General features: G+C 52.9%; 1 protein-coding gene across 2 annotated transcripts; it reads right to left on the bottom strand.

Annotated features, from left to right (window-relative positions):
* Positions 1 to 200: 200 nt before the first annotated feature.
* Positions 201 to 6,205, bottom strand: CPLANE2 (ciliogenesis and planar polarity effector complex subunit 2). 2 transcript variants are annotated; one of them, XM_004603368.2, is made up of 6 exons: positions 6,076 to 6,205; positions 5,561 to 5,691; positions 2,499 to 2,651; positions 1,686 to 1,810; positions 1,328 to 1,464; positions 201 to 918 (listed from the first exon to the last, which is right to left on the bottom strand). In XM_004603368.2, the coding sequence occupies exons 2-6, from the start codon at positions 5,670 to 5,672 to the stop codon at positions 669 to 671; spliced, it is 777 nt and encodes a 258-aa protein (XP_004603425.2). In that variant the 5' UTR covers positions 5,673 to 5,691; positions 6,076 to 6,205; the 3' UTR covers positions 201 to 668. The 2 variants fall into 2 exon arrangements, with proteins under 2 accessions (XP_004603425.2, XP_054995383.1); XM_055139408.1 differs by lacking the exon at positions 6,076 to 6,205 and adding an exon at positions 5,878 to 6,033.
* Between the last annotated feature and the right edge of the window lie 5,300 nt (positions 6,206 to 11,505).

Here is an 11,505-nt window from a genome sequence, read left to right as displayed (position 1 = left end):
CCAGGTTCAATCCCCGGCATCCCATATGGTCCCCCAAGCACCGCCAGGAGTAATTCCTGAGCACAGACCAGGAGTACAGGAGTAACCCCTGAGCATCGCTGGGTGTGACCCAAAAAGAATAAATAAATAAATAAACACACACACACACACACACACACACACACACACACACACACACACACCAGCCCTTGGAGGTTAGCCACGGAGAATTCAGGATTTATTTGGAACAGCAGATATGTGATCTTAAACAATACACAGGCTCCTGGAGAACATCACATGAGACTGAAGGCCCAGAAGAGGCACTCCCTTCTCCCTGGGTTGTCCCATGGAGTTGCAGAAGGGAGCTGGGGACACATTTGGGACCTGGGGCCCTGCCCATAAAGATTTTCAACTTCCAGAAATCTGGTCCATGAAGGGCGAAGGGAAAAGTCCAGAAGGTGCTTAGATGTCCTCAGTTCTCTGCTGCAGAACCTGAGTCCCTACCTCACACCCCTGACTTCTGGCAGGAATGTGGCACGGGGGTGGGGCCTTTCCATCCTGCCACCCTCCTTGGCCAGGCCTCCGGGTGAAGTCACTGCTCCTACCTCAGCCTTTGGCCCTGACGCCTGCGCTCTGCGTCAGGGGCAGGAGTGGGGATCACAGGTGCCCGTTCATGAGAGCACCAGCCCTCAGCCAGGTGTGTTCTCTGGGGGGCTGGGGAGCAGGCCGGCTGCCACCTGGTCCTGATGCCACAGCTGCTCCGCGAGGCCGTTGAGCACATGGGCAGCATCGGCCAGCCCGGCCCGCCCATCCAGGGTGTGCCCGTCGGCCAGCCGCCGCCCTGGCACGCTCTTCACCCGCAGGAGGGGCAGGTCCCAGGCCTGGCGGAAGGCGGTGAGGTCCCGCTCTGGCACGTCTGTGTGCATGTACTGGTCAAATCTGGGGGAGGGTCAAGGAGCCTGTGGAGCACCGCTGCTCAGCGTCCCTCACGCCAACCTCTGGGCCTGAGAGACGGCACAGCTGTGAAGGCGCTTGCCTTGCAGCCTCGCACTCAGCCAACCCGGGTTCCACCCTTAGTGCCACATAGGGTCCCCGGGGCCCTGCCAGGAGTGATCCCCAAACACAGACACGGGACTAAGTCCACAGTACTCCCCTCAAAAATAGAAAAGAACCAGCCTTTCTCCTCCCAACAGTGCCCGCGCCCCCGGCTCTGGGGTCCCTGCTGCAGCCTTGGTCATTCCCACGAGGCGGCTGGAACCCCTAGCATGCCACAGGCAGTGTCTCTGACCTCCCCACTCAGTGCTCTGCAAGTGTGACCTCTGTGTCTCTGAGGTCACCCTAAGGATACTTAGAGCCGATGACCATCCTGACCACAGCAGGGGCCTCGCCTGCCACCCGGGCCAGCTGTCCAGGCAGGTCTTCGAAAGAGGCACGGTCGGTGAAGGAGAAGAGGAAGAGGAAGGCGTCGGCGTTCTCCTTGCAGGCCTGGGGATGGAGAGCAGCTGTGAGGCCCTAACCAACAGGGCGAGAACCTGGGTCTCAGCACCTGTCTCCTCCTTCCTGGAAACTGAGGACTAGGGAGGGTGTGGCTAGTCCCAGGGCAGAGCTTGGGCAATCCCCACTGCAAATGCAGTGGCCACAGTGCCTTGGGGACCCACTCCAGCCCCTACTGCTCAGACACCAGCCCAAGCCTCGGGCCCACTCACGGGGAGCATGTGATCAAACTTTTTGAGTGCTGACTCTCCACAGTCCCAGAATTCAAAGCGGAACATGAGGACACGGTCGCTGGCCTTCAGCTTGGCGGGCCAGAATACCACAGTGGTCTGGATACCTGGGGAGGAAGAGAGGAGAAGAGGGGGTCAGGGAGGAGAGCGGCATGCCCTGCCAAGTGGCCAGTGGGCTGGGGGAGGCACAGTGGTTGAGCTGGGAGAATGTTCCACGGGATGGGCCACCACGCCTAACTGGGATGTCCCAGGGAAATATAGGGAAATACAAGGGAAATACAGGGAAATACAAGGGAAATACAGCCCAGACCTGGACCTGGCAAAGCAGTCCCACCTGGATGTACTGAGGGCACTAGAGGTCCAAGATACAGTATTCCCTGCATCCAGGAAGATTAGGGCCAGGGAGATAGCTGAAAGGCCTACACTTTGCATGCTGGCGACCTGGGCTCTATCCCCTGCATCACAGGTTCCTTTGCATCATCAGGAGCAAAACTCAAGCCACGTGCCCTGTGCCCCGTCAAAGAACAGAAGATTCAGTGTTTCCTGAGCATGGACTTTGTACCAGCTCAGGCACATTACCACCACTGTCCCTAACACCGACCTAACAGTTTGGTACTATCACTCCTGGTGAACAGAGGAGCTAAGGGGGATGCAGAGCGGTGAAGCGACTTTCTAAGGTGCAAAGTAAACAGCGGAGCTGCTTAAAACTGCCCATCTGCAGGGAGCACAGCCAAAATCTTTTCCCCACCCCTGGGAAGGCCTTCAAAGATGGGCAAAAGGTTGGGATCCACTTACCAGTGGTTTCATGATGCACCACGGGCACCTCCAGGCCAGCCAGCTTGGCCACCAGTGCTGTCTTGCCCACACCGCTCTTTCCGGACACAAAGATCTTGTAGCTGGCCATGTCAACAGCCACAGATGGGGGCAGCACTGGCCGCTCGAGCAGCCCTGAGACAAGGAGGAAATCAGGTAGTTTGGGGGACACCTATACTGACCCTTAGGCCTGAGTGGGCAGCTTTTCCACTAAGGGCTATTCAGAGCTGACCAGCTATGGCGCCTGACATTCAGTGCAAAGGCCTGGGACAAGCAGGATCTCCTGCTGAAGCACTGCTCTGTGATCTGGGACAAATGAACCACTTCTCTGGTTCATTAAATAATTGATTATTATTATTTACTTGGGTTTTTTTTGTTTGCTTTTATTTGGTTTTGAGCCTTACCTGGTTGGGTTTGGGGATCACTCCTGGCACTGCTTGTGGGTCCGTGAGGTGCTGGGATGGAAGTGGGCTCAACATTGGCAAACATGCTCCTTAAACACTATACTATCACTGTATCACTGTATCACTGTTCATCGATTTGCTCACGTGGGCACCAGTAACGTCTCCATTGTGAGACTTGTTATTACTGTTTTTGGCATATCGAATACACCATGGGTAGCTTGCCAGGTTCTGCCGTGTGGGCGGGATACTCTTGGTAGCTTGCTGGGCTCTCTGAGAGGGATGGTGGAATCAAACCTGGGTCGGCCGCATGCAAGGCAAACGCCCTACCTGCTGTGCTATTGCTCCAGCACTATCACTACAGCCCTTTTTTCTTTTTTGACAGGGAGTTTTGTTTAATTCTTAACTTATTTCTTATTTTTAATTGTTGCTGGGGACACACCCAGCATTGGGAACAAACCCAGGGCCTCACATATTCCTAGTCAATATGAGATTGGAGTGTGTGTGTGTGTGTGTGTGTGTGTGTGTGTGTGTGTGTGTGTGTGTGTGTGTGTGTGTGTGTGTGTCTCAGGCCACACCCTACAGTGCTTAGGGGCTATTTCTGGCTCTGCTCAGGACTGAGGCAAGCACTTTAGCTTCTGTACTCTCTTTCTGGTCCCTGAGAGGTTATTGCTATTTTACACACCTTAGTTTTCCCACATGTAAAGGCAAGGTTTTCCATAACTCTTTCCTTAATAGAAAAAAATATTAACAGAAGTATTCTCAAGGGGTTGAAGAGAATACAAACACTGAAGTCCAGGCAAAGAGATAGTAGAGAGGGTAGGGCACTTGCCTGGCACGTGGTGACCCGGGTTTCATTGGAATCCCATATGGTCCCCTGAGCCCCACCAGGAGTGACTCCTGAGCACAGAATCAGAAGTAATCCCTGAGCACTGGCCCAAAAACCATTAAAAAAAAAAAAACCTAAAAACCAGGACTGGAGCAATAGCACAGTGGGTAGGGCGTTTGCCTTGCACACGGCCGACCCGGGTTCGATTCCCAGCATCCCATATGGTCCCCTGAGCACTGCCTGGGTTAATTCCTGACTGCAGAGCCAGGAGTAACCTTTGTGCATCACCATGTGTGACCCAAAAAGCAAAAAAAGAAAAAAAAAAAACCCAAAACCCCAAACATTGAAATGCTTGCCTAGCATGTGACCACAGCAATCCTGGCTCAACCCCCAACACCCCATTGTTTCCCCAGCCCCAGCCCCACGAGGAGTGATCCTTGAATACAGAGTCAAGAGTACTCCCTGACACTCTTGTGTGCCCCTCCCTCCACAAATTATTATTCCCAAGTACTACAAATAAAACTCTAAAGCTCACGTGTCAAAATAATTTTTTTAGAAGGACCCCTCCTAAGTAGTGCTGGGGCCCACAGGGACCATACTGTGTGGCTCTTGGGGGTCTCCGAGTCTGTACCCGATGGAGCCTGTTATCAAATTGGGTTCTTAAGGCATGCACCCCCTCTAGTCCCCAAATCTTTAAGAATATTATAAATTTACAACACATACAAGAACAGTATAAATGATGGTATATCTATATGCTTAGCACCTGCAAGTTCTCCTTTTCTGGCCCGAAACCTGTGCATTTGTTTCTCCTTCTAGAGTTGGGCTCTTTCAGTCTGACCAGATCTGTCTGCCCAGGCCCCAGCTGGCCCTGCTGAGGGGAGTTGGTTTTATTGGGAGGAACAGAAGTGTGTCTTATGTTGAAGAGAGAGGATATGGAAGAGGCTCACTTCTCCTTACCAGAGAGGGGGGTAGATGAGTCTGGAAGGTGTGTGCCAGGCTGAAGGTATACAGTTAGGTCAGAAGTTTGCTATCAGGGGCCAGAGCAATAGTAAACAGGTAAACCGCTTGCCTTGCACGAGGCCGACCTGGCTTCGATCACGGGTGTCCCATACGGTGCCTGGAGCCCGCCAGGAGTGATCCTTTTATGCAGAGCCAGGAGTAACCCCTGAGCACCACCAGGTATTGCTCCAAAACAAATCACTGTATCACTGTCATCCCATTGATCACCGATTTGCTCAAGCGGGTGCCAGTAACATCTCCATTCGTCCTAGTTCTGAGATTTTTAGCAGCCTCTCCTTACTCGTTCTTCCCAGTGGAGGCTCTTTCAGGGTAAGGGGAATGAGACCCATCATTGTTACTGTATTTGGCATATCGAATACGCCACAGAGAGCTTGCCAGGCTCCAATTCAATAGTACCAAACCAAAAAGAGTGTGTGACCAGGCTGAAAGTATGCGGTTAGGTCAAAGGTGTGCATTTGGGTTAAAGATATTAATTGTGCGAAGTGCTCAGCAAAGAGCATGTCAAGGACAAAGGCACAGTCAGCGACATCTCAGCTGACAGTGGTTCCTGGCATGGTTTTGGGTGTTTCCATGTCCCTGGCTCTGATGATGGAATTAGCTCTAAGGCCATTTGGGGGTGGGGGCGTCAAGGATAGAGTTTCCAGAGGACTCCCAGGCAGAGGAGTGGAGTGAAGTGGACCCTCATTCCTCCCACCTCCTCATCTGTTTGGCCCCAGGATGAGTGGTGACAGTTCTACCCTGGGAGTCTCAGGACTCAGGTTTAAGTTTGGGCTGGGGAAAGGGGCTGCACTCACCAAACACCCGCCGCCGGTTCTTTCGCAGGATGCACGCCAAGTATTCCTTGCCTTCGGCGCTCTCGTGCCAGTCTGGGACAACGACGGAGCCTGGAACGGGTGGTCTGGCCATGGCTGGGCACCGAGACGGGCTAGGGAGAAGAGAGAACGAACAGAGGGTGACTCTCCCAGGTTGGACCTGGGATCCCTCTTAACGTCCCCGGAGACTCAACCCACGCAGTCCAGCTCCCTCCGGGGGGCTGGGGGGAACGGGGTACAGCCCAAATACTCTCTCCTTTTTATAAACCGATCAGAATTATTTGGATCCCGGGGATTACCACCCCATCTCGTTCTCTCTCTTTCTTCTTATCCGGATGGTTCGATTTCATAGTAGCCCCAACCGCATACTTCTCGTTCTACCGGGGCAGTCATTCTACCAATGCCCCGGAAGGCATCGCCACAGCCCTTCTCTCTCCCAGGTCGCCCTGTCTGTGCGTCTGGGAAAGGGCAGTAACGCAGCCCCGCTTCCCCTCTACCTCCTCGAGCCCGACAGCCGGGTCTCCCCAGCGAGGAGCCGGAGACCGTCCCTTTAAAAGCCCGCCTCGCCTTCCCGCCGCTCGGCCCGTCCGGCTCGCTTCCGCCCGGCCTGCGTCCCGCTTCCCCGCGCCAGGCGCATGTGCGGACGCTGTTGCCATGGAGACGCCGGGAGCGGCGCTGGGATGCTGGGTGGGGAACCGGGACCGGGTGGGCGTGTCTTCCGGCTTCAGCGCGCCCGGAGTGCGCCTCTGCCTGTCAAGTGCAGTGTCCGTGACTCCCCGTTTTTCTCTCAAAACCTGACCAACTTCCCCGATTTTCAGGAACCTTCCTGAACTCGCATATATCTTTTACTTTTTTTTTTCTTTTTAGGTCACACCCGGCAGCGATACACAGGGGTTAACTCCTGGCTCTGCACTCAGGAATAACTCCTGACGGTGCCCAGAGGACCATGCTGGGAATCGAACCCGGGTGGGCGTCTGCCTTGCCCACCCACTGTGCTATTGCTCCAGCCCCTATCTTTTACTTTTGTTTTGGGGCCATACCCGGAGATGCTCAGGGGTTACTCCTGGCTCTGTGCTCAGGGATCACTCCTGGCAGGGCGCAGTGGACCATATGGGGTGCCCGGGATCGAACCGGAGTCGGCTGCATGCAAGGCAAGACCTCCCCACTATATATATCGCTCTGGCCCAATCCAATCCATCATATTTCTCTTCAAGATGTAGATAAAGTACTATACCTCCCAGGGTCCTTTACACAATGTGTTTTTTGGTTTTTTTTTTTTTTTTGCTTTTTTGGGTCACATCCGGCGATGCACAGGGCTTACTCCTAGCTCTGAACTCAGGAATTACTCCTGGCAGTGCTTGGGAGACCATATGAGATGCCAGGGATTGAACTTGGGTCAGCTGCGTGCAAGGCAAACGCCCTGCCTACTGTACTATCGCTCGAGCCCGTTTACACGGTGTCTTGGCCATAACAGTGCCCAGGGCTCTCTCCTGGCAGGGCTGAGGAATCATGAGGAGAGGGGGTTGGCTGCCTTAACCTCTGTTCTCTCTTTCTGGGTTATAACAAGGAAACCAGCACTATTGGATTGATCTCTCCCTTCAACAAAAGAAATTTTGAGAGAACATGACTCAGGCCTTAAGAGAGCTCACAGACTCCACTTAGGAAACCACTGCTTGAAGAAAAGGAAAAAAGAAAACAACTGCGTGGCCCAGAGCCATAGTACAGCAGAGGGTAAGCTGCTTGCTTTATATACAGCCCAACCCAGGTTCAATCTCTGGCATCTCATATGGTCCCCTGAGCACTACCAGGAGTGATCCCTGCACACAGAACCAGGAGTAAGCCCTGAGCACAACTGGGTGTGGCCCAAAAAATATAAAAACGAGAGGCTGGAGTGATAGCACAGCAGATAGGGCATTTGCCTTGCATGCAGCCGACCCAAGTTCGATTCCCGGCATCCCATATGGTCACTGCCAGGAGTAATTCCTGAGTGCAGAGCCAGGAGTACCCCTGTGCAATGCCAGGTGTGACCCAAAAAAGAAAAAGAAAAAAGAAAGAAAGAGGAAGGAAGAAAAGACAGAAGAAGAAGAAAATGACAGATGATGCTACTGTAGTGGGGGCCTGCAGTGGCATCGGGAGCCTGCAAGTGACCAGTCAGAACCGCGTGTCAGAGAATGCTCTGGGCCATCCAGGCCAAACGTGGCTGCTCCCCAGGCTCCTGTGTCCACAAATGTCATGTCCCCTTAGGCCTCTGCTCTTACCACTGTTTCTTCTCGGTTGGGCCACAGAGAGATTGAGAGGTCTTGAGAGGATTTATTAAGGTGGGACAGCCAAGCCTCCAGGAGTAGGTGGGCAGCCACAGACAGCCGTGTGGAGGGGAGTGGGAGTCCTGGGAGGGGGAGTGGAGGAGCGCAGAGTCCATCTGTGTTTCCACCTCTTGCCCGGACTCAGCAGCTGCTTCCTGCTGGGTTTCCCTGCTTGCCCTCTGGGACGCCACCCAGGCACCAGAGTGGGGTTTTCTGCAACGTAAATCCTGTAATTGCGCACCCATGATTATAGTCTTCCAATTGTGTTCAATGCTCAAGGAAAAATATCAGTGCCATGCCTTCAAGGCCTTCTGTGACTGGCTGGCCCTTGACTGCCTCTGCTGGCTTGCCTTTTAACAGTCCTTCTCTTCCCCTCGAAGCCCTCCTGCTGCCTGGGACCCTCTCCTGTGCCCTTCTGAGGGTCTGTGCGCTGCAGGACACTGGAACCACCCCCAGCATCTCACACAGTGACTGCTTCCCTAAATGTCACCTGCAATGAGGCTGTCCCCTTTCTACCATGCTTGGGGGGTGGGGGTTGCTGTGTTGGTCTACACTTGGCATTGTAGCAGGCTTACTCCTGGCTCTGTGCTCATGGATCACTCCTGGTAGGGCTCAGGGGGCTCTGGGATTAGCCACTTACGGAGTTAGCCCCCTCTCCTGTTTCTCCTGGCCCAAACTGTTTTGATCCTGGCATTTTCAAACAGGTTTGTATGTCTCACCTAAGACATGAGCTCCTTGGGGACAGTGGCCTTGTCTTTTGTTGGGGGGCCACACCCAGCTCGGGACTTACTCCTGACTCTGAGATCAGGGATATTCCTGGGGGTGTTGATGGGCCATATGCAGTGCCAGAAACTGAACCCGGGTCATCCAGGTGCTAGGCAAGTACCTTAGTGGCTGTACTATCTCTCTGACTCCAGGCTTTGTCTTTTTGCTGTCATTTCCCTAGGTCAGTCTCTGACTGAAGCTGGTGGTGTGGCTTAAACAGAAGCCAGGAGGGGCCGGAGCGATAGCACAGCGGGTAGGGCGTTTGCCTTGCACGCGGCCGACCCGGGTTCGATCCCTGGCATCCCATATGGTCCCCCAAGCACTGCCAGGAGTAATTCCTGAGTGCAAAGCCAGGAGTAACCCCTGAGCATCGCTGGGTGTGACCCAAAAAGAAAAAAAAAAACAGAAGCCAGGAGGTTTTTTAAATTCTGGAGCTCAGGCACCAGAGGTTAGAACACTGACAGGCCTGACTGCTGCTTTCTCCTCCTCTTCCTCTTCCTCCTCTTTCTCTTCCTCTTCCTCCTCCTCCCCCCCTCCTCCTCCTCTTCCTCCTCCTCCTCTTCTTCCTCTTCCTCCTCTTCCTCCTCCTCTTTCTCCTCCTCTTTCTTTGTTTTTGGGCCACACCTAGTGGTGCTCAGGGGTTACTCCTGGCTCTGCACTCAGGAATTACTCCTGGTGGTGCTCAGGGACCATATGAGATGCCAGGGATCAAACGCAGGTTGGCAGTGTGCAAAGCAAGCACCCAAACCCCTGTACTATCACTCCAGCCCCAAGGCTGTTTTCCTTCTGATAACCACAAGGGGACACTCTGTTCCAGGTCTCTTTCCTTGGATCAGAGGGAGCCACCTTCTTCCTCCCTTGGCTCCATCTTCTCATAATAATACCATTGTGATTAGACTGAGCCCACCCTCATGACCTCATTTCAACGTACTCACCCCCATAAAGACCCTATTTCCAAATATGATACATTCTGAGGTTCTGGGTATTAGGCTTTCCTTGCATGAGAATCTGTTTTAGGATGAGGAGGATGAGAACTCATCCCATCATAATCCCTACTCCTTGGAATATGGCTCACCTGTGGTCATACACCATGCAATGTGTGGACGGACCAACTGTGGGCTATGACTTGATACGAGGCCTGCAAGGAGCAACAAGGGAAGCAGAAGCCGATGAGGACATGAACTTCTCAAATATTAATGAGCACTCCCTGAGCCCAGCGACACTTGGGAAGACAGTAGTGAAAGAGATACAGAACTGGTCCATTAAAATCCCATTAATGTCGCACTGATGATCAGGGCAGTAGGCCAGAGGAATGACTTACAGTCCCATTTAAATAAAGGATAGAGACTGGAACTGCCAATTATATCCGGGGGATTCATTTTGGTTTGGGGGCCAGACCTGGGGATGCTCAGGGCCTGCTCCCTGCATGCATGTCTCTCAGAAGTGGTTCCCTACGGTGCTGGAGATCAAACCCTGAGGCCCTGCATGTGAAGTCTGGGTACTAGCCCTTTGAGCCTACTCTCTGGTCCCACCAGAAAATTTGTTATTTTATTTTGTCTTTTTGGGTCACCTGGCAATGCTCAGGGGTTACTCCTGGCTCTACACTCAGGAATTACTACTGATGGTATTCAGGGACCATATGGGATGCTAAGGATTGAATCCATTGTACTATCACTCTGGCCTCTGGGAAATTCGGATTTTTGAGTGGCGGAGTAGGTGGTGGCAATGGGAAGTTTGGGCCATCCCTGCTGGTTCTGAGCGCTTACTCTTGGCTCTGTGCTTAGGGATTACTCCTGGCAATGCTGAGATGCCATATGGAATGCTAAAGATTGAACCATTGTTGGCAGCATGCAAGACAAATGCCACAACCCCTGTACTACCTTCCAGCTGCCCATTTTAATTTTCTTCAGGAATTATCTTCATTTAGAGTAATCTTAAGTTGTTTATACATCTGTCTGTTCCTTCTCTCCCATCCCACAGACATATAGGCCGCAAAGGGCAGGGACAGTGCCTGGCACAGAGTAGGATCATTTATATTGTTTGTTTTTAGGGTTTTTTTTTTCTTTTGCATTTTGGGTCACACCCGGCTTTGCACAGGGGTTACTCCTGGCTCTGCACTCAGGAATTACTCTTGGCAGTGCTCAGGGGACCATATGGGATGCTGGAAATCGAACCCAGGTCGGCCGCTTGCAAGGCAAATATCCTACCCGCTGTGCTATCGCTCCAGCCCCGATCATTTATACTGTTTAATCCAGAGAGTAGGCTCAAAGGGAATGCAGTTCAGCAGTAAAGCACTTGTCTTGCATATATGAAACCTTGGGTTTTTGTCCCTGACCATGCAAGAAGAAATAAAAAATGAAAATCCTTCCTCCTCCCCCCGAGCCAATCACTGGGCTGGATTTTCTCCTTCTCCTCTGCCCTCTCTGCACTGCCTCAGTCTCAGTCCAGCTCCCCTTCTGGGTCCTGCTCTGGTACTTCCAGTGCCTTCTCCGGCTCTACCCTGTCCACTCCAGTCACACTGACCTTGTGCAAGGGCCAGTCCTATTCAGATGTCTGGGCCTTTGTAAAGGTGGTATTCTGGGGTCGCCCCCAGAAATTCTAGGGGGCCGTGTGGTGTGGTGCTTGGTGGTGATCAAACCAGGGGCGCCTGCAGGCTCTGAGTTGTAAGCCCAGCTCAAAGATCCGAAACATCCCTTTTCCTTTCTTCTTTCGGTTCTTGCCATGCCCCTCTCATCCCAAGCTCCCTGGTTTCCAGCACTTCGTCTGAGCTCTTTCCTTCTAATTGAAGCGAGGACAAATTTGCACGTTCACTGACTCAGATTTGAGAAACGGAGCTTTGTTTTCCTCTGACTCAATTTA

Source organism: Sorex araneus, chromosome 5, assembly GCF_027595985.1.
Source record: "Sorex araneus isolate mSorAra2 chromosome 5, mSorAra2.pri, whole genome shotgun sequence".
Lineage (NCBI taxonomy): Eukaryota > Metazoa > Chordata > Mammalia > Eulipotyphla > Soricidae > Sorex > Sorex araneus.
Note: the sequence above shows the minus strand (reverse complement) of the source record. Positions and strands in the feature narration are given on the sequence as shown.